Genomic DNA, 25,822 nt, shown 5'->3' on the forward strand with positions numbered 1-25,822 from the left:
TTTCCTGGATTGCACTATTTGAATCAGATTTGGCCCAGACTGAACAGAAAGAAATGTGAGAAAGGGAATTCCTTTACTTCATGCATGATGAAAATGATTTCTCTGCCAATTTGGGAAGGATGGAGGGCTGGAAGATTCCCACAACTATTGTTTAGCATCTTGTGGTTCTAGTAAGTGTTTCAGCTGGAGTGCACTGATATTATGTATGGGATGATTCACATGGCAGAGAATGGGTAGAGATGAGGATGATTTAGCCTCAAGCTTCTTGAAGCCAAGTGGGACTAGATGAGGACAAGGGTATTTGTCTGATACCTTCCAGGCCACCTCTCCTCATTCTTCCAGCCTGCCGCTCTGCCTTTCTGACATACAGGAAGAAGTATCTTCCTGTAAGAAGTAGGCAAGAAGTGGAAGATGAGAGTCTGAAAACAGAGTTGGCCTTAGATCTAAGCAATATGAATTCAACTTTAGTGTACTTGCTATCACTGAAACCCTTCCCAGAACACTGGAGGGGACTTCCCAATCTCAGATTAGAGGTGCTTTACTCTATATCTGTTTTATACTGTCTACATATGCAAAGTGAATACACTAAAAAGTTAGTTGGAAGAAAAAGTGAGTGAATATCTACACCATTTAACCAGAGAAATACTTTGGCCTTAATTATTTGGGTATTATCTTAGATACAGTTTAACATAAGACTAACTATCTTAAAAGTGTCTTTAAAAATTTTTTACTCCCTCTTCTTCATTGAGGTGGCAGTCATTCAAGCACTAAAAATACTTCAGCAAGACAACACTTAGAGTGCATTAAATAAATATAAATTTTATTAAAAACACTCACATAGCATTGTCAGGAATGATATAATAATAAACAGCTTTCTTATAACCTGCATTCATAACATTACAATACTTACAGTATTTATAACCATCCTCAGATCTTATAAACAAACATCTCATGAAAATGAAATGAAACTAGTTTTAAAAAAAGCATAGAAAAATGCACACAGAAGTTCATTATCTTAGTGTCAAACTGCGAAAGTTTCCTACACAAGTTAACCACTAGCTTTAGAAGTGAACTGTACATCACTGTGCGTCAATCAAGATGAAAAATTCATTCAAGTAAAGTTGACACCACTCAGAAGCATTTTCAAGTATGGCTATATAGTCAACCTGATATTCCTATATTAGCAAATTGTAGATCTGCTTTCCATTCATTCTAACTGAGGCAGGTTTTATATTTACAATTATAGATCTGATATTTACAATATGCCACTCAGTTTCTTCTCTTCCTTATGTAACCTCTCCCCAACCCCCCAAACTATACTTCCTGTTCATGTTGGCCAGCAGTTTAACAAATGACAGTAGGTGATACAGAAATCAAATATTAAGAATGGCTGATCAAAATCACCAAATGCACATGTAGTAACCAAATGTTTGGGGCTAGGTATTATGGTATACAAAAAACATTAAAATCGTGGTTTGTAAGCAAAGCAAACATTTTTGGAAATGTTTGCAAATTGGACACAACCACAAATTCAATATATTTTTTAAAAAGACAAAAGCCAGCTTACAAAGATTTGACCAATAAAACCCAAATGCCTCCTCTGATTAATAATTTATTTTAAATACTAGTAAGCAAAAGTGTATTTAGGCCAAAATGTAATTGTACAATCTATTGCACAGCATGCCTGTTTAAGGGAAGTCCTCAAGGAGTATGTACCTTCAGTGATTACAGGATCAAAAAAACTTAGAGAGTTAAAAGTCGCTGGCCAACAGTCACTTGCCAAACTCCTGCCTTACAATTTTTCCCTTTATCAACTCAGTGCATTCTATTTTCATTGTAATATGTTTTTTTCCTGCTTGAAACAGTCAAAAGATTCCTCAAACTTTTAAAATGCTTTTCTTGACAATAAAAAGAGCCAACAGATTTACAAAATTAGTTTTAGTTACATCAGTACATGTACAAGTAAAATAGAAGGGATTCAAAATAAAAGGGTTAAATCCCTGACAAAGAATATATTTATTAACCTACAACAATTTTACATAAACACAGGTGACATGTTGGCATAAGGAGAACATGAGCTGAAATATCCCTGAATTTTTAGAACAAAAAGGTTGAAGTTCAAGTTATACTTGCTAAGAAATCAAGTATTTAAAAAAGGTATGTTTTTTTTTTTAATAATAAAAAAAAGGACTTGGAAAAAAATGATGGTACACAATGCTTTCACTCTCAGTTCAATATCCTATTGCCAAACTAGTGTTGAGGTATATGACAAGTAGGAACATCACTCAAACATTTAATGAATTCTTAGCTCACATTATGATATATTTGTAGCAGGCTGAGTAGCACCATCATGATGTGAATTCTGCTTCAAACTCATATATATATGTATATATATAATTTTTTTTTTACAGTACTAAAATACTAAAGCATTGCGTTAAAAAAGTTTTGTTTACAATTTAATTTACTATACAACTCTTTCACTTCTTTATACAAATTAACGATTTAAAACCACCACAGCAAACCAGCTGCCTGTTTTTGTTTCTTTTCAACTGACAGATTCACATGGAACTAACCCTGTTTATTTATCTTATGCAGGCATCAGTCTGCTCAATCCTCTTGTTAAAGAGGACACTTAAGCTAAGAAATGACAACATCACAATGTACATAATCATCGACACAAAGGCAGACTGCCATTCAGTTCTCTGAAGAGCATATGATCCATAAAATAGCATAGGCTTCAGTGAACTAGCTTTGTTGAGTCTGTAGCATGCGGCTAATTATTACCTGCAGTTAATAGAAAATTCTTAAAACTGTACATTTTTGAGTAATGAACTTGTCATACAATTTTGTATAAAACTGTTTTACAGTATAGCATGTGAGATGAGCACCAGAAAACATGTTTTGTGGACTAACGTATTCCCTTGAATCCAGTAAGCCCCATGGTGGATTTAACTGGCTGTGTTAAAAATGGACACAATTGCTCATCAGCAGATGCATGGCTAAAAGCAAAAATATTTTAAAAGCTTTCCTTGTTTCCTTAAAAAAATCAACTTTGCATTCTAAAATGAAAGTAAACTTGTTTTTTAAACGTCTCAGTACCTTAGCATTGTTCAAGTTGTCAAAGCTTAGGTAGACAAAGTGCTTCTAAAACACCATTTCAAATATTTATACATATACATGTGCGTACACATATACATGTTTGTGTATATATGTACATATATACTTTTATTGTCCTACAAGGACTTCACTGGATGAGCAAAATCCAGAGGCCTTTAAAATGTCCACATTTTAAAAACTAGGCTTGTGTAAGAATAGGTAATTATGATAAAAACTTGAATGAAAAGGTACCCCTATTATTCAAGGGCACTGGAGTACACTGATAGCATCTTGATGATATAAAGGCATTAAATTTTCAGCTATTAAAGACACCATTTTCTTAGCACCATTTCTTAGAACATCCAAACAAATTCAGTGTTTTCCTGCTATTCATTTATGCTTCCGGTAGCTATTTTGATAAATAAAAGTTAATATTAAGATTACAGTAAAAACTGCATTTCAAAAAGCCATAATTCCAGTATTTCAGTACATCATATATTCAGCACCAGATGGTATTTTAAGATTCCTGTCACTGTAATACTACAGTACTTGTTTGATTTGTGTTCCATGACTATGCAGACTTGATATTATTAAAAGTGGTCACAGATGTGTAGAGTTGTAAGGGGGGTGAAATCACATTTACATATCATCTCGTCCAATAATAGAACCAGTGTTTAAAAATGTAAATTGTGGAACACTTTCTTCCCCACCTTCTTTTTGCATAGAATGCTTTGGTCTTTTCCTAGATGCCATCTGTGACCACTTGGGAGCCAGTGAAAATTAAGTGCTGTGGTAAGATAACCTCGTTTGTTGCTGGTGAGCTGAGGTTTTTCCTACCACATTTGTCATGAATACTGTGACCTTTCCCCACTGCCCATGTCACGAGAACTATACTACTGACAGGTTGGTTGTGGTCTTTTCAAGTGAGGTAACCAACAAAAGGGGGTGATATCATATATATCTGTTGTAAGGCCCTGTGACCCGAGTGAAGGCATATGGAGATGTAGTTACTACGGAGTCTGTGGTCACGGACATGGTCCTTTCGGCAAGGGACTTGATGAAACGCAGGTAAGTGGGCTCTGAAGGTTCATGTGGCTCAGCAGGCTCCCGTTTCACTTTTTTGCCGTGGGATTTCTGAGGCACATAGTCTGGGCCATACTTTTCACACTCTTCCTCTTTCTCACGGGCTTTTTCAGCCATTTTGGCTTCCCAAAGAGCCAAGCCATGTTTTGGCTCATTCATGCTCTTATGCTGGTAAAAGACGAGGGAGATCCTGGTGGGGTGATTCCTATTGGGATTCTTTAAAGGGGTTGTAGCATGCAGCTCACGCTTTGCACACTCAATGAGAATTGACCCATGAGTTGGAGCCACGGCCACTCCCCCAATGTCAGGATCCAGAAAGCTCTGCTCACTGTCTGACCAGACCTCATCGTCCTCTGCACCAGAAGCCACACCCTGGACTGGTGCCAATGGCTGCTTTTCCTGACCATTAGCATCACTTAATTTGTGTAAGCCTCCTTGGACACAAGCAGTTCTATCATGGTTAAGAGCTGGAAGCATGTTTGATAACCCATTAGCTGTATGGGAAAGCATGTCATTCTCCTTGTTTTGGAGATGCAGGGCATGAAGAGAGCTGTTGAACACGCCCGGAGCTGCACTGTAGTTATGGATTATGTGAGAAGGTGAATGATGTTCACCATTTTTATAGTCCATGTTTGGATTGCTCAAATTGGGTGGTAATCTAGAGGAGGCTCCAATGAAGGGGCCATCCATCTCATGAGTGGGATAAGGAGGCAATTTCCCTACATGATGTACATTTGGTCTAATGGTACAACTGTTGAAACCATCTCCCTGCATATTTTGGTTTCCATAACCTAAGTATTTAGATGTAAAACTCTGGCTATTTCCAAACCTTGGCTGGTAAAGTGTATGGATGGGTGGTAGATTTAGCTTAGACAGAGGGTCTTGGCTTGGATACCTATAAAGATCCATGGGCTGAGACTGGGGAGAATAGGAACCCAGATATGGGGAGCAGTTGTCCACTGATAGGTTTCCATTGCATTGATATGATGGATATTGGTTATTCTGATTCAAAAGCCCAGGGTAAGGGTTCATGGGATTAGAAGAATTCAAATATGAACCTGCAGCTTGAGATGAGGTGGAATAGAAGTTCATAGGGCTGGTGCTTCCATAGATATCTGAAGTGTGTGAAGAGCTTGGATAAGGACTAACTGGATTGGGCCGTCTCATGTATGGATTGGTGGATCCAGAAGCAGAATAACAGTTGACAGACTCTGTCTGAGGGTGATGTGGCTGCTGCTGCTGGGGTCTCTGCTGCTGTTGGGGCTGTGGTGGCTGCTTCTGTAGAGGCTGGGGCTGCTGGGACTGCTGCATGACTGGTCCTGAAAGTCGCAAAAGTTCTGTGGACAGGGTAAGAGAGAACAGAAACATATCTTTGATGTTGATGATTATTTATGAAGTCTACTGAGGATACTTAAATGTATGTAAGAAACTCCACTAGGAATATACAACACCCATTAAGCAAAGGTAAGAGCAAAGTCAGGGTTCTGCTCATTATCCAGCACAATTTTTTGTCTAAGGCATTAAAAATGGAGAACTTAGTGGAAAAAAAAATGTAATAAACATCCAAAGTCATTCCATTGAGAGCAACGCGTTCTTTGGAACTTCTGAACATGCCTCTGCTTGAAGTGCCCTCCTTTTTCCTCCCTCTCTCCCTACCCTTCCTTGGTGTAGTCATCCCTTCCTCAAGTGACCACTGTGACCTCATCTTCTAGTGCTTTTGTAATACTCAACTGCAAAGATAGATCTGATAACGCAATACTCACAATGTATTATAGGTATGTTTTTAGCCCTCTCTTCACCCCCACTGGTAAGTAAATTCCTAAATGGGAGGGACAATGTTTTATTTTACTTCTTCATTGCCTGGCATGCAATGGAATTTGCTACATAATTAAAATAATATTTATTATGTAAGATTCAGGAACGTTGTGAAAAAAAGAATGACATGCATTTAAACACAAAAAGCATCTTATATAATCAACAAATGCTACTTTATGAGCAGGCTTTCCAGAAAGGAAGTTAACACAGTTGTAGATAACACTTTAAAGAAACTTTCAGCTTTGTAAATGAAACTTATAAAAGTCATATTTCTGTTTTGACCTCAGCTTAAAAAGTCATATGAGTTAAGAACAAATAGACGAAACTGCAATGGCAGTTCTGAGAACAGAAGTGATTATTACCTGCAGAAGCCAGTTAAAAGGGAGCAGAGACAAGGTTCTATCTGATTATATTTCACAGCTAACCTAAATGAACAGTATTAGAGAAGTCAATGAATCAATAAACACTTATCAAGCATCTTTAGCATATTGTTCTAAATTATTTAACTTAGTTCCTCTGAGCTTGGAAATTAGTTCCTCTGAGCTTGGAAATGAATCAGTAGAGAAATTTACATCATGAAGCAGCAAAGATGGCTAGTTCTAAGCAAACTGGTTTGCTTTTGTTAATGGCCAGGCCAATACCATCTCCAAATTTTGGATTTTTTTTTCTTTTTACAAACTGCAGACATAAAGCAAGAGGTATTCATGAATAATGTTCTATTGTTATTACTACACCTGTAATCTATTTCGATGGGTAAAAGTTTTATAGGATATCTACATGTAGAACCCCTCCTAAACCACAGACTCAACATGTCTAAGGAAAGGTGTTTTATTATCCTCTCTCTCTCAATCATATTTTCAAACTTCTTATTTCAATAAATAGTACTGTTTTAGAACCCTAAAACAGTAGGCTAAGTTTAGGTTTAAAACTTTGGAGTCATCTTTAAATTTTTCTACTCTTTCATCCCAATGTTTTGTCACCAATATACTGATTTTCATTTTCCTATTTTGAAGAGCTCATTTGCACCATTTTGCTAGATCTTTGCTACTAACCAACAAAATTCAAGGTCTTGTTACCTCAGTCCTGGTTTACTGTATCTATCTCCAGACTATTAGCTCCTCTACTAATTTGGCCTACTGCCAAATTACAATGAATTTCATCATATCACTTACCTGTTAAAAAATGTTGCTGTTTATTATAGAATAAAATCCAAACTTTTCCATGTTTTCCATGTTGATGGTGCAATATCTCATTACCATCTCTGAGAACAAAGCCTGGCCCTTGCTACTTTAGAGAAGACTCTGGCACAGAACTAAGACCATGACTGATGTTAACTTTCCAAAATTAACAATGTTCATTTTACAATGAGAGCACATGGACACATAGTAGGCGGGTGGGGACAACACACACTGGGGCCTGTTGGTAGGGATGCATCAGGAAGATGCTGGGCTTAATACCTAGGTAATGGGTTGATCTGTGCAGCAAATCACCATGGCACATGTTTACTTATGTAACAAACCTGCACATCCTTCATGTGTATCCCAGAACTTACAAGTTGATGGGGGCAAAACCAAAATAATGTTCATTTTTAATATACCACACAAGACATTTATCTATAAATGCTTTACATTCAATTTACCTGCCAACTGTTTAGCCTGGCTTGCATTTTCAGTTTGTTTTGCACGTGATGGGGCTGACTTTTCCTTTTCATTTTTATTTGAGCTGTTCTCCAGGGAGGAAAGCTTTTCAGCTGCAGCTTTCTTGGCTTCTAGTTTCCTTTGTCGGCAAGTCTTGACCGGCTCTGCTAACATCCTGACTTTTCGCCGAAAAGAACTCAATACCTGAATGGCACCACTCCGCTTTTTCTCCTCCTGAGCTTCCACACTCCCAAACTCATCCACATCAGAGACTTTGTATAAAGGCAGAACGTGAAGCTGCTCATCCTCAGGTTTTCCTCCAAATTCTCGATTGTCTTCTCTAGTGAGAGTGCATACCTGGTAGGGAAGTAAGACGTGACAGCCTCAGCTACAGGTCCCAAAGAAAATGTGTGTGTGTGTATCTTTCTCCTCTCAGTATCCAGATTTGTGTTGGTGGCCTAGTTGATCCAGATCAGTGACATGTATATTACCATAAAACCATTCTACCTGTTATTAATGAAAATAGTATCAAAATGGTACAGGGAGATAAGAGGAATTGACATTGCCCACCCACCCTTTCTCTGAGTCTATCAGGAACAGGTTACCTGTGGTGACCCTTGTTCTTCACATATGTTTCTGTCTATGGGAAGAAGCAACACTCCCCCAAAATGAAGCACTCTCTTGCTTTTCACACTTCAAAAATAGATGTGCTAGATGTGAAGCCTCTTCAAAAAGAGGCTAAAAGTTTTTTTCTACGAAATGACTTCCTCTGTTTTTGGTAGTATCACATTTGCCTCATCTCATACTTCTGAACACAAATTTAATGTCTTTCCACATACCTGACACCTAACTCTATGTTTAAGAAATTTCCATAAGATAACTGAAGTAAAAATATAAAAAATGAAAAGGTAAAGATTTGGCTGATATAGGTAATATGCAACCTAATACTATTTTCACTATCTCCTCCTTTGTACTCTGTCAAACCTTTCTCTTCATTTCTTTTCTGAAATATGACCACATATAAGTGGGTACTCTGAAAAGGGTATGGGGTGGAGGGAGGAAAGCTACCTCTGTTGCTTTGATAATTAAATGGTACTTTTTTCTTTGGTTACCACAATTACATTAGCTTTGGTAAAAGATTATTTGTGGTTTTAAAACACTAGCTTTTTAGTATTTAGTGTTTTTGATCAATGGAAACAATGTGATCTAATATAAAATTAGAAGATATTCTTGAGAGAAATGTGATCATAATGGACTGACTTTAGAAATGTGATCATAATGGACTGACTTCAGAAATAACTTTAACATGAGATGGCATTAATGACTCTGTCACTTCCTGCCCAGAAAAGTCTTCAAAGTCATGTCTCTGAGCACCTTGTTACTTTTCCCATACATATTTAACCCTATTCAGTTCTTATCTAGTGCTCCTTTCCATTTCACTTCACAGAACCCATGCTCTATCAGAGGCAAAATCTTCTTGATTCTAAACATCCTTATCATCATCTTACTCTCTGTCACCTTGCTGGAATGAAACATGGTTATATTAGGATGCACTATAGCTCCAGTTATCATTTACTACTTCTGCTTTTCAGAAACTAGCATAGCCTCCTAATAATGAGCAGGTGCTGAGCACATGATTAGTGATGATTTTAGATGTTGGGGTGGTTGGTAGGCCTTGTGTTTGTTCTCCTGGATCAGAAGTTAGCAAACCAGAACCTATGGCTAATGTGCCTCACAGCTTGTGTTTGTATGGCCACTAAACCAAGAATGGTTTTTACATTTTCAAGGAGTTTTTAAAAAAACAAAACCACCAAACAATGTGACGGAAATCCTATGTGGCCTGCAATGCCTAAAATATTTATTATCTTGCCCTTTATAGAGAAGAGTTCTCCAATCTCTGATCTAGACCATTAAATGAATACCTTCTCTGCTTCTCAACAAAAACTTCACATCAGCTTCTTCAAATTACTTCAGCTATCATCTAATACCTCCCTGAATGCTTTTCTGCCCTAGAATATGACTTTAATTCCTGATACCTATTTCCATATTCTCACTGGCCATCTTCCTCAACTACACCTACATCCATGTTGATGATTCATTAGGTTGACTGATTTATAGGTTTTTCAACAGAACATTTTGTTCTTTATCTCTACAAATATGTTGGTGTATGTTCTCTCTATAAATAATATATATAAATTATATATTTAATTATATAATTTATATATAAATGTTTAATTATGTGATTTATACATAAATATGTATATAATTATATAAACATATAATATATAATTTAAATATAAAAATCCATTTTACCCATTGTAATATGTAGTCAGGCTCTTTTGCACTGTGAATCTTTTACAGTAGGTTACCATAGTTACTGGGTCAATGATGATGTGTTTCTCATTGATGCTTCTCGCTCTGTAAGGTGAATGGGTACCTTGGCTTGTTTATGGTGTTTTGTTTAACTGATTATAACCTACCAGGTAACTGGCACTGAATTTTGAGATTTTCCTGGCAGTTAACTGTAACTGGCAATGCATAGTCACTGGTTTAGGTTAACACCAAGGATTTCCATGATTCTCACGTGCTTGTCAACACAATTGACAGGACACCAATGTGCCAACCTATCATGAGAGTGTTAGTTATGCCAAAGCAGGTCACTTTGTAACAGGAATTCATTCATGAAAATATTGTTGTCCAGTGAAACCTGCAGACAACATATTCTAACCAAATGCTACTAAATTCCAGTGTTCTGCTCCTCAACATGAGATGCTGCTGATATGGTCTGACTTTGTCCCCACCTAAATCTCATCTTGAATTGTAGCTCCCAAACTTCCCACGTTTTGGGAAGGACCCAGTGGGAGGTAATTGAATTATGGGGGTGGGTCTTTCCCATTCTGTTCTCGTGAGAGTAAGTCTCTCAAGATCTGATGATTTTATAAAGGGGAGTTCCCCTGCACATGTTCTCTTGCCTGCCGCCATGTAAGGCGTGCCTTTGCTCCTCATTTGCCTTCAGCTATGATTGTGAGGCCTCCACAGCCATGTGGAACTGTGAGTCAATTAAATCTCTTTACTTTATAAATTACCCAGTCTTGTGCATGTGTTTATGAGCAGTGTGAGAACAGACTCATACAGCTGCTAAGCTGTCCTCAGCCCCACTTACCAATGTGCTGCCATTCTGCATGTTGTGCAAGTCTCTATGGGCATGAGCACAGAAATCCAAACATGCAGTGACCCCTGAGAATGGACGGCCTTCCTTCAGACCCAGACGGCACTCTGGTGCTCTGTGTTCATATTCAATCTGAAAAATAAAAGTGTGAGTGAATGGGAAAGTAGTTAGTTTTACCCTTAGACCAAAAACTCACTAGTATTTAGACCATTTAGAACTTTAAAAAATGTTTTGAACTTTATATCCAGAAACAAAATGGAATGACACAAAACGGAGCAAATATCTTGACATGGTAAAGTTTTTATTTTACAGTGTTATTGAGGCCATAATTGACATACACTAAATAGCATATATTTAAAGTGTGCTATTTGAGTTTCGATATATATTTGTCACAACCAAAACAAAGTACATATTCATCACTCTTAAAAATTTTATCATGCCCCTTTGTAATTCATGCTTCCTGCTTTGTTCCCAGACAACTACTAATCTATCACTATAGATTTTCATTTTCTAGAATTTCATATAAATGGGTTTATTTGGAGTTAATTTTTACAAATGGTGTGAAATTAAGGGTCAAGATGATCTTTTTTCCTTTATGGCTTTCCAAATGTTCAGATACCACTGGATAAAATGGTTTTCCCTTCCCACCTGAATCATCTTTGTTAAAAATCAATTGACCATATATGTTGGGTCTACTTAAGGATTCTCTATTGATCCACTTGTGTATAATGGTGTGTATGTAGGTATGTCAATATCAAACTTTTTAAAAATTTTATTGCTTGCTTGATTGAGACAGAGTCTCACTCTGTCATCCAGGCTGGAGTGCAGTGGTGTGATCTGGGCTCACTGCAACCTCTGCCTCGCAACCTCCGCCTCCCGGATTCAAGCAATTCTCAGGCCTCAACCTCCCAAGCAGCTGGGACTATAAGCACACCAACATGCCCTGCTAATTTTTTGTATTTTTACTAGAGATAGGATTTTGCCATTTTGGCCAGGCTGGTCTCAAACTCCTGGCCTCAAGTGATCCACCCGCCTCAGCCTTCAAAAGTGCTAGAATTACAGGCGTGAGTCACTGCACCAGGGCAATATCAAACTGTCTTGACAGACAGTAGCAAGTATAGATTTTAGTAAATCTGAAAACCATGCAATATATAGTCTCAAATTCTGCTCTTCTTTTAAAATATTGTTTGACTATTCCGAGTCCTTTGCATTTCCAAGTATATATATTTTAGAGCCATGTCCAATTCTTTCAAAAAACCTGCTGAGGTTCTGAAACATCATATATTGAACATATTGATTAGTTTGGAGAGAACTGACATCTTAATAAGTCTTTTGATCCATGAACATAGTGTATCTCTCCAGTTACTTAAGTTTTCCATAATTTAGCTCAGCAATGTTTTAGTTTCCAGTATATAATCTTATACATTTTTGTCAAATTTATGTATAAGAATTTTATACTTTTAATGCTATTTTAATCATTTATTTTGATTTATTTATTGCTAGTATATAAAAATACATTTGAATTTTTTATTTTACAACTTTGCTAAATTCATATATTAATTTCATTTTCTGGTAGTTTTTTGAGACTTCTTCTGTAGACAAACATGTCATCTGCAAATAAGTACAGTTTTATTTTTACCTACACAATCTTGACTGCTTTTTTTCTTGCCTTACTGTACTTTCTAAAATTTACAGTTTGATGTTGAATAGAAGTGGTTTGTTAAAAATGGACATTGTTGTCTTGTTCTTTACCTTAGGGGTAAAGTATGTCTTTCACCACTAAGTATAACGTTAGCTTTTGGCTTTTCATTTATGTATTAAATAGGTTGAGAAAGTTTCCTTTTATGAATGTTGAATATTATCAAGTGGTTTTGCTGCACCTACTACAATAATCATATTTTTTCCTGTTATGTCTTTTTAACATCTTTTTTTGTGTTAAAAATATCTTTTTAATTTAATTGTATCTTTTATTTAAAGTGGTTTTCTAGGTTTTTGTTTTTTCAGTATCACAAGCTCTGCCTTATAAGTGGGGGTGTTAAAACCATTTGCATTTAATGTGGTTGTTGATATAGTTGGGTTTATATAAACCATCTTGCTATTTATTTTTATATTTATCTTTTTTTGGTCCTATATATTTTTAAAAACATTTTTGGATTGATTTCATTTTTCTGTCTTAACTGGCTGATTAGCTATATACTTTTCTTTTCTTTCTTTTTTTTTTTTTTTTAAGTGGTTTAAGTATACAGTGTACTCTAACTTCTCACAGTTTACAGCCAAGTAATATACCCGGTCCATATATAGTATAAGTACTTTACAAGTATACTTTCAATTCCTCAGCCTCTGTGCTACGTCTACATGTTATAAACCTCATAATACATTAATATATTTTTAAGATAGCAAGTTACCATTTTTTAAAAAGTCTTTTAACCATGTTTACTATTTTTGATACTTTTCATTTCATTATGTTGATCTAGATTTCTATCTGGTATCATGTTCTTTCTTCCTGAAGGATTTTGTTTAACACTTTTAAAGTGCTAGTTTGCTGGTGGTGAATTCTTTCAGCTTTTGTATGTCTGAAAAAAAATTCTTTATTTTGCTGTCTTTTTTGAGAGTTGTTTTCATTGGTTATATATTTCTGGGTTGATAGTCTTTTCTCTTTTAGCATGTTAAAGGTGTTTCTCTTACATCTTCTCTCTTGCCTTTTTCTGAATGAAGTCTCCTGACTTATTTTTTCCCACCAAGTATAACATGTCCTTTTTTTCTCCATTTGCCTTTCTGATTTTCTCTTTATCACAGATTGTAAGCAAGTTGATTATAAATTTTTAATAGTCTTTTTGTATGTCTTTGTTTTTAAATCTGGGGTTTGCTGAGCTGCTGAGATCCATGGGTTCACAGTTTTGAACAAATTTGAAAAAAATTTGGCCATTGTTTCTTTAAATATTTTTCTGTCTCCCACCTCCTTCTGGTAACCCAATTACACATATATTAGTGTAACAATATTGGCTAATAGGTCTTTTATATATTCATTTTTTCAGTTTTGTTTTTCTTTATAGCGAAATATTTCTATTACTATGTCTTCAAGTTCCTTAATATGTTAATTCCACCTAGTGTATTTTTAATCTAGATATATATTTTTCACTTCTAGAAGGTCATTATAGGGTATTTTAATATCTTCCAATCTTGCCTTATCACTCTCATGCTTTCCTCTAGCATTTTTAGCATATGAAATATGATAGCCATTTTAATGAACTTATCTATATATTGTATCACATATGTCAGTTCTGGGACTATTTTTATTGATTGATTTCTCCCTGCTCCCCAGTAAAGGTTATATTTTCTTTTTCCTTTGTATGTCTTGTATTTTTTGATGTAATACTACACTATAAATTTTACCTTGTTGATAGATTTTTTTTTTTTTAATTTTTGTACTGGGATGCAGTTCAATTACTTAGAATCAGTTTGGTCCTTCTATGTTTTGATTTTAAGCATTTTTAGATGAGGTCAGAAAGTCAAATTTACTTCTACTACTAAGGCAATACAATTATGAATAGTATTATGAAGTCTTCTCTGGCTGGCTGGTATGATCAAGAACTATTCTAGGTCCTGTGTGAGATCAAGGGATTATTCTGCCTGCTTCCTCTGATGGTTCTTTCCCTACCTAGCCTTGGAAGTTTTTTCACATGCATGTGCTGTTCAATACTCAGCTGAAGACTGGATTAGAACCCTCAGCAGGTCTCTGGAACTCTTCTCAATAACACTCTCTCCTCTCTGGTATTCTGAATTGTGAACTCTCGTCACCTTGGCCTCTCCAAATTTTGAACTTTGTCTCCTTATAATACAGAGATAATGCTGGGGTGTGTTTGGGTTCCTACTGCCTACTCTGGGGCCTAATACTCTCTTCAGGAAGTAAACTGGGGTAATTATAGGTTCACCTTTTTACTTCCTTTCTCTCTGGTGCCACTGGTCTCTTAAACTTCTTATTCTATGTCTAAAAACCATTGTTTCATATATTTTGTCAGTTTTTTCTTAAATGTGTAAAGGCATATCTAGTCTCTGTTACTCCATCATGGCTAGAAGATGAACTTGCATTATGATAAAAGTTTGTGATGGCTTCATATTATTTACTGTTGGATTCATATATGTATTTGTACATATATGCATTTGTCTATTTAACCTCATAAAACTGGCCAAAGGAAAGTGAAGGTACCAACTACTCTTTAACATAGATGTGTGGTTTGTGGCTGTTCAGTTCATGCTGTGGTCTAGTTAGCTTTATTCTGTTCCTTGAACAAAAACAGATACACAATCAGCTGGAAATCAGACTTATGCCATCTCCTAAAAAATACCATGCAGAGTTTTGTGAATGAATTACTGGAAATCCATCTACATGTTTGGAAGACAACTCTAAATGCATGTCTTTCTTATGGTCTAAGGTTGTGCTGTTGAGTATGGTAACCATTATCCACATGTGGCTGTTTTTGTTAATTTTTAAATTAATTTAAACTCAATTATACTAGTCATATACCAACTGTTAAATAATAACCATATGTAGCTACTGCCTATTATACTGAACAGCATAAATAGAGAATATTTCCATCTTCATAGAAAGCTCTCTTAGAAGCATTTGTCTAAAATGTCATCTCCATGTATGATGAATAGTATATGATTTTGAGATTCAAACCTGCTATTTCAAATCTACTGTTAAATTATAAGACAGGTATAGAAAAGACAGAGCCAAATATATGTCTACTGGATAGACATGAAGAAAGGACATTTAAGTGGAGAAAACTGAAGGTCTAATTCCATGGGACTGACAGAAGAGAAGCTGTGGAGAGTCAACTAAGCTTTAACAATAAGACTTTATGAAATCAAGGAATAAAGCAAGGAAGAATATTCAGATGTGAGAAATAGAGATAATACATTCAGCTGGGGAAAGGAGGTAAAGATCAAATAATAGGTTTTATGACAGCATCTATAACATCAAATGGTCTTCCCATGTACTGTGTGGAAACATCACATGGCTATCATTTTGATCTCTAAAGCATATTAACATACATGGATGAACACTACCAATAGTACCTACCATGCAATATAAAAATATTTTATCCATTCAGAAGTACCTCATCCATTTACAACTATTAATTGACTTAATTTATCTACATATTACATCAACACATTGTTTCATATATAAATATTAAAACACGTATTGGGAATTACATCTACTCATCTTGTTATAACTTGAAAATTTTTGATGGCTTCATATTTTGGGTACTTAAGTTTTAGGAAATGTATAAAATAGTTTCATGTATGAGACAGTCCATAATAAGAATCAAGGGAGCAAAAAGAACATCAGTGCTTTGTTATTCTGCCTCTTTCCTCAAGTAAAGCCATTTGATTAATAGCACCTATTAAAAATTAATTTAATAGAAAATGGCCCAACTTTAAATCTAGCAACATAGACTCATTCACTTCCTTATTTTTATAGCTTGATTTATTTCAGAAGTTCTTGCTGAGAATTAAACTTTTACAACAGTATCGAAGCACTCCTTATACTTTGTGATACTAGCTAAACAAAATAACAGTGTTAATCCAACTATTAATAGTGTTTAAAATACTTTTCATAGATATTCATACACATTTCTAAAAACATAATTTATGACATAAAATAACTTACAATTAGACCATTGTTTAATTTGCCTCTACTGTTCCAACCACCACCACCACCAACAAAAGGTTTGTTGAGGACTGTTAAAGTCCACGGTGGAAAAGAAGAGTAGCTAAATCATTTTAGGAATGATTAGTCCCTTGTCCATGTCCGCTGTGTAAACTAATCTAATCCCACAAGAGTCTTTAATGTTATCAAGTAAATGACAGAGCACACATCCCAGAGCCCCATACCTATTGCTCCTGTATACTCTGGGTATCTTCTCATCACCTCCAGCTTTCCTCCATCCATCTATCTCCCTCTTTCACTTTTCCTACTCCATTTCTTCTGCTCCCTCCCCCAGTGCTTACTTCATTGGCTTCTCTTCCTCCACTCATGCCTAAAATGATTGATGGCTCCAGAATCCCATCATCAGCCCTTTCTCCTCTTTATAATCTCTACTTTGAAAACCTCCTTTCATTCCTATGTATTCAACTTTAAGTCCTGCCAGCATTCTTCCAACTCTCAAATCTACAGTGCTAGCCTGAATTTTTCTCCTGATTCTCCATCTAATTAACTTAGAAGCATGTCAAGCCTAGCATGTACAAAATTTTTATATCTTCTCCCCATCCCAGAACTTACTATTTCTTACCGATTTCAGATACTAGTTAATAGAACTACCTGTCCAAACTGGAAATTTGTTGGATCCCCAAATTCTCTTCTCATCCACACATCTAATTAGTCACCAAGTTCTCTAAGCTCCACCTTGGTTCGTGTACATACTTAATTCCTTTTTGCTATAACTCCTGCCATTTCTTTGGGTCCTTAAAATCTCTTACCCAATGATTGCAATAGCTTTCTTCTCTCTCTAATCTTACATAGATTTAAGTTATATTTCCCTTACTTGGCTTTTAAGTAAATTTTTCAAAATATAAACTACATCACTTTACCCCTCCATTCTCAACACGCACTTGAAACAGCCCAATGGTTACCTACAGAATAAAGTTCAAAGATCTTTATTTAGCATCTAAGGCCACTTGTGACATTACATCTAGTCTACTTTTAGGTTTTTTTTTTTTTTAATTTTCTTTAGAAATGTGCACATAGTTCTATTCCAGCTGGAATTGTGTAATTCTAAAACTGCTATTTTATATGTCTCTGTCTCCACTAAAGAAGGAATTCTTTTGGTTTTTGCATTTTTTTTTTTTAGAATCTGGGTCTTCTTTGTCACCCAGGATGGAACGCAGTGATGCAATCATGGCTCACTGCAGCCTCAGACTCCTGGTCTCCTGGGTAGCTGGGATTACAGGTGTAAGCCACTGCACCCAGTTAAAGATGGAATTCTATTTTTCTGACATGGAGTTTCGCTCTTATTGTCCAGGCTGGAGTGCAGTGGTGCGATATCGGCTCACTGCAATCTCTGCCTCCGAGGTCCAATCTCTGCCTCCGAGGTTCAATCTCTGCCTCAGCCTCCCGAGTAGCTGGGATTACAGGTGCCTGCCACCATGTCCAGCTAATTTTGTATTTCTAGTAGAGACAGGGTTTCTCCATGTTAGTCAGGCTGGTCTAGAACTCCTGACCTCAGGTGATCCACCTGCCTCCGCCTCCCAAAGTGTTGGGATTAAAGGTGTGAGCCACCACACCCGGCAAAGACAGAATTAAAGACAGACAGAGATGGCACTGCTCACCTTTATGTTCCCAGTGACTAAACACAATGTTTGGTTTGTAACAGACTTTCACTTAACGCTTTTGTTGTTGGTGTTACTGAAACAGTGAAGATTTATTTTTTTGCCTTCATCATGGGCAATTTCTGACCAAATCATCTACCTGTCTTAACTAGCTATAGCTTAGAATACACATATAAAATAGAAAAAAAATATTTTTGCTTGGTGTATGAAGTCAAGGTCAAATAAAAAAGGAATATCTGGCAAAATATGACACATCTGGACACAAGTATATGTACTTATAATATTAGTATATGCATAGCTTTACATGAGCATTTGTAAGTCTGTAAATTCTTATGAATACTCATTTATACTTATAGACATGCAGTAAAAATAGGTGGTTAGAACCTATAGCTTGGGCCACATAATTTTGATGTACTCTCCAGTCTGTTTACAGAAACAAAATTATTCATATGAGAACAAGATTAGTAGATAGAACAGCCTGTGACTCTTAAAAGCTCATGTCTTTACAGCTAAAAGACAAAAGAGATATACTTTTGTATGGTATAATTTTCATATACTCGAAACTGAACACTACAGTGGTTTCAACAATTAAGAGGAAAAGTTAGAATAATATTTAAAAATCATTCTTTCAAAACTATTTTTGGACATACGTAGGTCATTAGTAACAAGTAAATTGTTACAATCACTGCCAATTATTATTTAAACTTACCTGATTATTATATGCATCAGGTGCGAGTTTCTTATATGTTGGTGCCATAAGAGTGGACAGGTTTTGCAAATGAGACTCCAGTTTCTCTTCCTGTATAAAGTGAATAATTCTACATATTAAATTCTAAGTCCATTTTCTCTATATGTAAAACAGGCTATCAGTTAGATTATTCCCCTTACATTTTGAATCCAAAACACAATATACGGTGCCTTTATTATGAAATAAAGCATCTTTAAAACATGACTATCATTTAATTTTATATGTGCTAGTAAATATCTAGCTATTTGTTTTTTTCATAAGATTGATTTTCTACTTGCATGTGGATATTTTGCATTTTATACATACAAGCCTGTGCTAGGAGTAGGGTTAGGGGAATGAAGAAGTATGGTCTTAAAGAGGTCACATTTTTTAGCTACCAAGGAAGATGAACTATTAAAAGAACTTATTTAGCTTAATTTTTCTCTTTCTACTCTTTACATTTTATGTTTATAAAGATAGTATTTAAAAAATTTGAAATGATCTCTCCACAGAGCAATTAAAATTTACTGGACACTTCAAATATGGATAAAATGCTTCAGAACTAGAATGCAGGATACACGAAAAACTGCAAAATTTACTCGAAAGGGGAAATGCTCAGTTACACCCCCACCTGCCCTGCTCATGAACAGATTTTCCAAGTAATATGCTGTTGAAGAATGGTAGGTGATCATGTTTAGCTGCTCCGTTTATACTTAACGTCTTCATTTCAGATTGATATTTCTCTAAAACAAAAGTTGGGAGACATAACCACCTAGCAGAGATGTAAATTTTAGAAGGTGAGGAGGTTTCTGAACAGAGCTCTCCCACCTAACAGAGGCAGTAAGTTACTTGGGATCCTCTGGATTTGGTTTACATGAAACCTCGTGAAAGTGATAAACATTTATTAATTGATAAAATAGTGGCAAAAAAAGGTTATCTGTAGAAAATTAACATGGCGGCATGCAAAATCAGTACTTTTCATTGTTGTTAGTATTCATGTTCTTGTCTTATGAAATGATGTCTCACACATTTAAGTAATGTTTAATTATTGAAAACACCCTTTAAAAAAACTTTCAGGAGTTTTTGCACTTGCTTTATTAATTGTGACTATAATAGTAAATGAAAGCTAAATAAGGTTAACAAATTCTTCATTTAAAGGGACTCATCAATGTTATAATATCTATAGTATGGAAATATTTGAATTGTATTCAAAATTTAAAAGATAATTGTAAGTGTATAGAATGACTGAAAATGTGGTCATATCTAAATGCTAAATATATTGAGGTTTTCTAATCATTCAATTAGTACAGAGACAGTCCCTGACCTATAATGGCTTGTTTTTTTTTGTTTTTGTTTTTTGTTTTTTTACTTTAGGGTGGGTTTATTGGGGTATTAAATGGATTTTCAATTTACAATGGATTTATGGGGATGTAGTCTCCTCATAAGTCAAGGAGTAACTATACTCTAGACTACATGCCAACCCAAAAGTTGTTAAATTTATCAATTTGCAAATTATATTTTAAGAAATACGTGTTCTAGAGACAAGACAAAAACCAATGACTTTGGTGAGAAATCAATGTCCATTTATTTCCATTACAGAGTTACATTAAAATCTAAATATGTTTTAGCTACTTAAATGCATTCATTACAGTGACTTTATTTGATTCTCGTGGCATATAAATGTGACTAAAAATGGTCTTTTCTGAGTGTAGTACTTATGTAACTTCCATAATTCAAAGTCAAAATATGAAAAAAACCACCAATTCTCATTTAGTTTTAACAATGAAGTGACACCCTTTAAAACTTTGGAGTTAGCATAAAAGACCAACGAGGAAGTTTTTGTTGCTCAAATTTTATCTATTATTTTGGCATAATATGATTATTATGCCAACTCAAAAAATAGTGTGTATCTACAGTTTGGGAAGAACTTTGATTAATAAGAGCTTACCAAGATATGTCATATTGTTCACTCCATCTATGCTAATGAATTCTCCATGAAAAATAAAGTGATTATACATCAGGAAGTAAACAAACCTCTTTTGGGTCATCCCCAAGCAGCTTAAACTTCCTTGGGATCTTGCTTCTGGCAAACTTACATCCATTGTAGTACATGCTCCATGAACAACCAAAAGAGAAGGAGGCACCACAGGTTTCTGGATCCAGTCCCTGACAGGCACAGGTTCTCCTGAGAAATCAAAAGACCAAATTCATTGCTATGGATAGCATTATATAGGCTGTGCAGCTGATATTCTGAGTGTCTATATGCAAAATGAGTTTGAAAAGAAGCCTAATCTAACTCTGTATTAAGCCGTGGCATAACCACACACAGAACTATTCCAACTGACTTTAAAACAATTTTATTGCAATATAATACACATACAGAAAAGTGCACATAATTTTACAGTTTACAAATGGAACATACCCAGGTAAGTAGAACCCACACTAATAAATAAAATATTTACTATCCCCTGGAATTTCCCCTCATTTTGCCTTTCAGTCACTGTCTGTCTCCCTAACAGTAACTTCTCTAAGAATATAGTAGTTCTGCCTATTTGTATGTTAATATTGCTTTCTTTTTTATAGATGGGGTCTTGCAATGTTGCACAGGTTGAACCTGAAATTCTAGGCTCAAGTGATCTTCCGCCTCAGCCTCCCAAATAGCTGGGACTATAGGTGTGTGCCACCATCGATGGCTTGTTTTGCCTACTTTTATACTTGATATATACATAGGTATATGGAATTATGTAAGTTATTTGCGTCTGTCTTCTTTTTCCATTATGTTTGGGATATCCATCCAAATCACTGCATGTAGTTGTACTTTATTCATTTTCATTGAGTACCATATTCCATCTTATAAAAATGTGACAAGTTATTCTACCATTGATGGGCATTTGAGTGCTTCCTAGTTTTTGGCTAAAATACAGTATTACAGCTTTATAGCCCTAGTTTGATAGATCCTAATGACAATAAACAAACATACAAGTAAGCAAAGAAAAAGAAAGATAAAACAACTTACAAAGAAAAAATATTCAGGTAACACTGTAAATTATTTTTAAATTACTGTATGTATATTGTGACAGAAAGAAATAATTGTTAATATCAAAAACCAAGAATTTCAGTGTACAAGAGAAGCAAAACAAAAGATAATAATACTCTGTCATCTTAACTATGAACAGGAAAAAACAGTATGAATTAATTATTTGAGTTAATCTCAGATTTTCTTTCTAAAAAATAACTACTTCATGGATTTGCCCATTAAAAAAGCCTAAAAGTAATGACATCTCCGTAGCAGGGAGCACATCTAGACACTGATTGTGATCTCTAAATATAATTTCCCATCAAAATCTCTGAAATTTGACAAGATTCTTGCCATGCATTTATTCTGTCATTCTTACCAACTAATATTAAGTGGTAACTAAACAGTTGATGAGGAAAAGTCCTATAAAGTATTCCAGCTAATAAATGCAAAAGGAATATTACAATTAGAAATGATCCCTTTATACATGTCAGCAATAATGGCAGAATGAGGATATCTGAAAATTTTCTCCTCCATAAAAGCAATAAAAGTACTGATAAATACTGTCAAAATCAGCTTTTTCAGATCTGGAAATTAGCAAAAAGCTTGCAGCAATATAGGGAGAATTTATTCAAGGGAAAAAAAAAAAGACAGGATTTCAGTGAGAACAGTGAACTCTGTGGTATTTTAACTTTCCCCACAGCTCTATGGTAGCCTTCAAATCAAAACAGCCCACATTTATTATGAAAAGCAGCAGCCATGCTGCCACTAGAGGAGGCCAGATTGGTTGGATATATTCTAAAGTCCCATTCACAGAGACTTCACGTTACTTGACCTGTTTGGTAGTTTCCTGGAAGATCCTTCTAGTAAGGTTATCTTTACTTTATCTAACTTGGAGTTCATCTAGTGTGAACCACCTTTTCCACAATCAAATAATCATAGGCAACTGTTGAATATTGTCACTGAAGTGTAGCTAACAACTGGAGCAAAAAATAAGATAACAAAAAAACTTAAAAGTAAAACCTGGGAAATGAGATGATCCATACATAGGAGGCTTTGAAAATATATTCCTGGGAATTTAGAAAGCCACATACAAATGTAGGGTTCACAAAAGACCTGAGAAAGCCCTAAACTCTCACCACAGTCTAACCTTGAGTGAGACCGCCCAAGCAGGGAATAAAGGCTAATGCAGAGCTGTAAATAGCCTGGCTAAGTGTTGAATGCATGCCCCAACACACATACAGACCCCTTTGTCAAAGACTGACTTATTGGTCTCAGGCACCTAAGGAATTCTGTCTAATCCTTAGCTGACCTCTAAGCTAACCAAGCAAAGACTTCGATGGCTATCTATGAGAAATAATACAAACTTTATAGGAGTAGTGAAAAAGAAATAAACCACCACCACCAGAAACAATAACATATTCTGGACAGGGGGTAGAATCTGATTTTCAGATTTACCAGATTATTTTATTTATTTTTATTTTTGTAGAGACAGGGTCTCACTATGTTGCGCAGGCAAGTCTCGAACTCCTTGGCTTAAGCGATCCTCTTGCTTTGGCCTCTCAAAGTGCTGGGATTACAGGCACGAGCCACTGCTCTCAGCCATTACATTTAAAATGTTTAAAATGTCTAAACAATTAACAGAAACAAAGTATGGACCATATAAAGTAGTCAATAGAGGCTATCCCTGAAAAAGTCCAGATGTTAGGCCACTGGACAAAGACTTTAAGTCAGCTATTTCACGTATGCCCACATAATGAAAGAAAACTATTTAAACAACTAAAGTAAGAATACAGAATTTTACTAAATACATGAGATAAACTCAAGAAAAAGATATTATTAAATAGAATTCTAAAGCTGAAAGTGTAAAAACTGCAATAAAAAATTAGAGGGGTTCAATAGCAGAGTTGAAAAGGAGGGAGGGGAAAAAGGGACTTGAAGATAAGTCATTTGAGATTATTCAGTTTGAAAAATGAAAAAATAAAATTAAACAGAACCTCAGAGATCTGTGGAAGACCATAAGGCATACCAACATAGACAATGCAGGTCCCCAAAGTAGAGGATCAAGAATAAAGAATAGGAAGAATATTTGAAAAATAATGGCCAAAAACTTCTCAAATTTGATGAACATCAATCTACATGTCCAAGAAGCTCAACTAACTCCATGTAACATAAAACCAAAGATATGCATACATATAAACATCATAACCAAATTGCTGAAAGCCAACAACACAAGAAAATCATGAAAACTGTATGATTATCATGTACGCAGGAATCCCAATAAGATTAATAGCTGATCTCTGATCAGAAACAATGAAGACCAGAAGGCAGTAGGATGACATAGAACCACAAGAAAAAGACTGTCAACCAATAATTCTGTATTTTGCAAAACTATCTTTCAGAAATGTATTATATAATAAATTAGGACATTCTCTGATAAATAAGAGTTTATTATTTTCAGGCATGTCCTATAAAAAATACTAAACGTGTACTTCAGGCTGAAAGTAAAGGACACTATACATTACCTCAAATCCACCTAAGAACTTAAAGAGCACCAGTAAAGACAATTACATAGGTAAATATGAAATCATATATGTATTTTTGTTTGTAACTATTTTTCTCATATTTGATTTAAATGACAATACCAATCTGATTTAAAAGACAAAACATAATCTGTGTTAATGGGCATAAAATATATAAAATGTAATTTGTAAAATAGCATAGAGTAAAAAGAGGGAATGGAGCTATATGGGAACAAAGTTTCCTTATACTGTAATGAAATTGGTATTACTTCAGACTAGCTTTTGTAAGTTGTAATCCCCAGGGAAATCACTAAGAAAATAACATCAAAAAATTTAGTAAAAGACAAGGGAGTTAAAACAGTACACTAGAAAATATCTACTGAATACAAAAAAAGATATAGACAAAATGGCAGACAAATCCTACCTTGTCAATAATTATATTAAATGTATATGAATGGTGAATTGAAAAATTAAAAGGCAGAGACTGGCAATATCGATTTTTAAAAAGATTTAACTATGTGATGTCTACAAGATATACACATTTTATAATAAAAAGTTCAAGCCATTAAAATGATGCAACAAATGTAAACATACATGTAATCAGCAACAGCGCACCAAAATACATAAAGCAAAAAAGGGCAGAATTAAAGGAATTGATAGATAATTCACTAATCCACTTTCAATAATGGCTAAAAGTAGACAGAAGATTAAAAAGAAAACAAATTGTAAAAAACACTATAAATCAACTAGGTCTAACAGACATCTATAAAACATGCCACCCACCAACAGCCGAATATACACATTCTTCTCAAGTACACATGAAACATTCTCCAGGATGGACTGTATGACAGGTTATAAAACAAGTCTAAATAAATGTAATGCTGAAAAAATTGTGCAAAGTGTGTTTTCTGATAAAATTATAAATGAATAACAAAAGCAAATTTGGGTAATAGGTAAAAATATACTCATATAAACAGAAATCAAAAAAATGACAGAAATCAGAAAATACCTCATTGTAAATGAAAACTCAACATACTCATATGTTATAGGATGGAGCTAAAGCTGAGCTAGAGAAATAGAAATTAGAAAATATCTTATTGTAAATGAAAACTCAACATACTCATATTTTATAGGATGGAGCTAAAGCTGAGCTGGAGAACAAACTTCTAGAAAAACACTACTAAAATTGACTCAAGAAGAAACAGAAAATCTGAATATACCTACAACAGGTTAAAAGATGTAATCAACACTACTTAGATCTGTCAGACAAATGAGGTCACAGAGAAAATCACTGCCCTCAAAACCAAAGAGACAGATGGATAAAAAGAATTACAACTTACCGGAGCAGAAACCTCTGTGGGAACCAGTGTCGGGGTAGGAAAATCTGAACTATAAGTGATGAATTGCTGGAGGTTCAGTGTGAAC

The 25,822-nt window shown here is 35.0% G+C and overlaps 1 protein-coding gene across 3 annotated transcripts in view; it reads right to left on the reverse strand.

Moving 5' to 3' along the window:
• Positions 1-799: 799 nt before the first annotated feature.
• Positions 800-25,822, reverse strand: part of LOC105486308 (tet methylcytosine dioxygenase 2) — a 131,515-nt gene continuing 106,492 nt past the window's right edge. For all 3 annotated transcript variants that reach the window (XM_011749142.3, XM_011749143.3, XM_011749145.3), the window contains 5 exons: positions 20,894-21,044; positions 18,842-18,931; positions 10,795-10,932; positions 7,634-7,988; positions 800-5,516 (listed from right to left, as the gene is read on the reverse strand). In XM_011749142.3, the coding sequence (XP_011747444.2) occupies positions 4,048-5,516; positions 7,634-7,988; positions 10,795-10,932; positions 18,842-18,931; positions 20,894-21,044 (2,203 nt within the window). In that variant the 3' untranslated portion in view covers positions 800-4,047. The remainder of the gene's footprint in view (positions 5,517-7,633; positions 7,989-10,794; positions 10,933-18,841; positions 18,932-20,893; positions 21,045-25,822) is intronic.

This window comes from Macaca nemestrina, chromosome 3, assembly GCF_043159975.1.
Source record: "Macaca nemestrina isolate mMacNem1 chromosome 3, mMacNem.hap1, whole genome shotgun sequence".
NCBI lineage: Eukaryota > Metazoa > Chordata > Mammalia > Primates > Cercopithecidae > Macaca > Macaca nemestrina.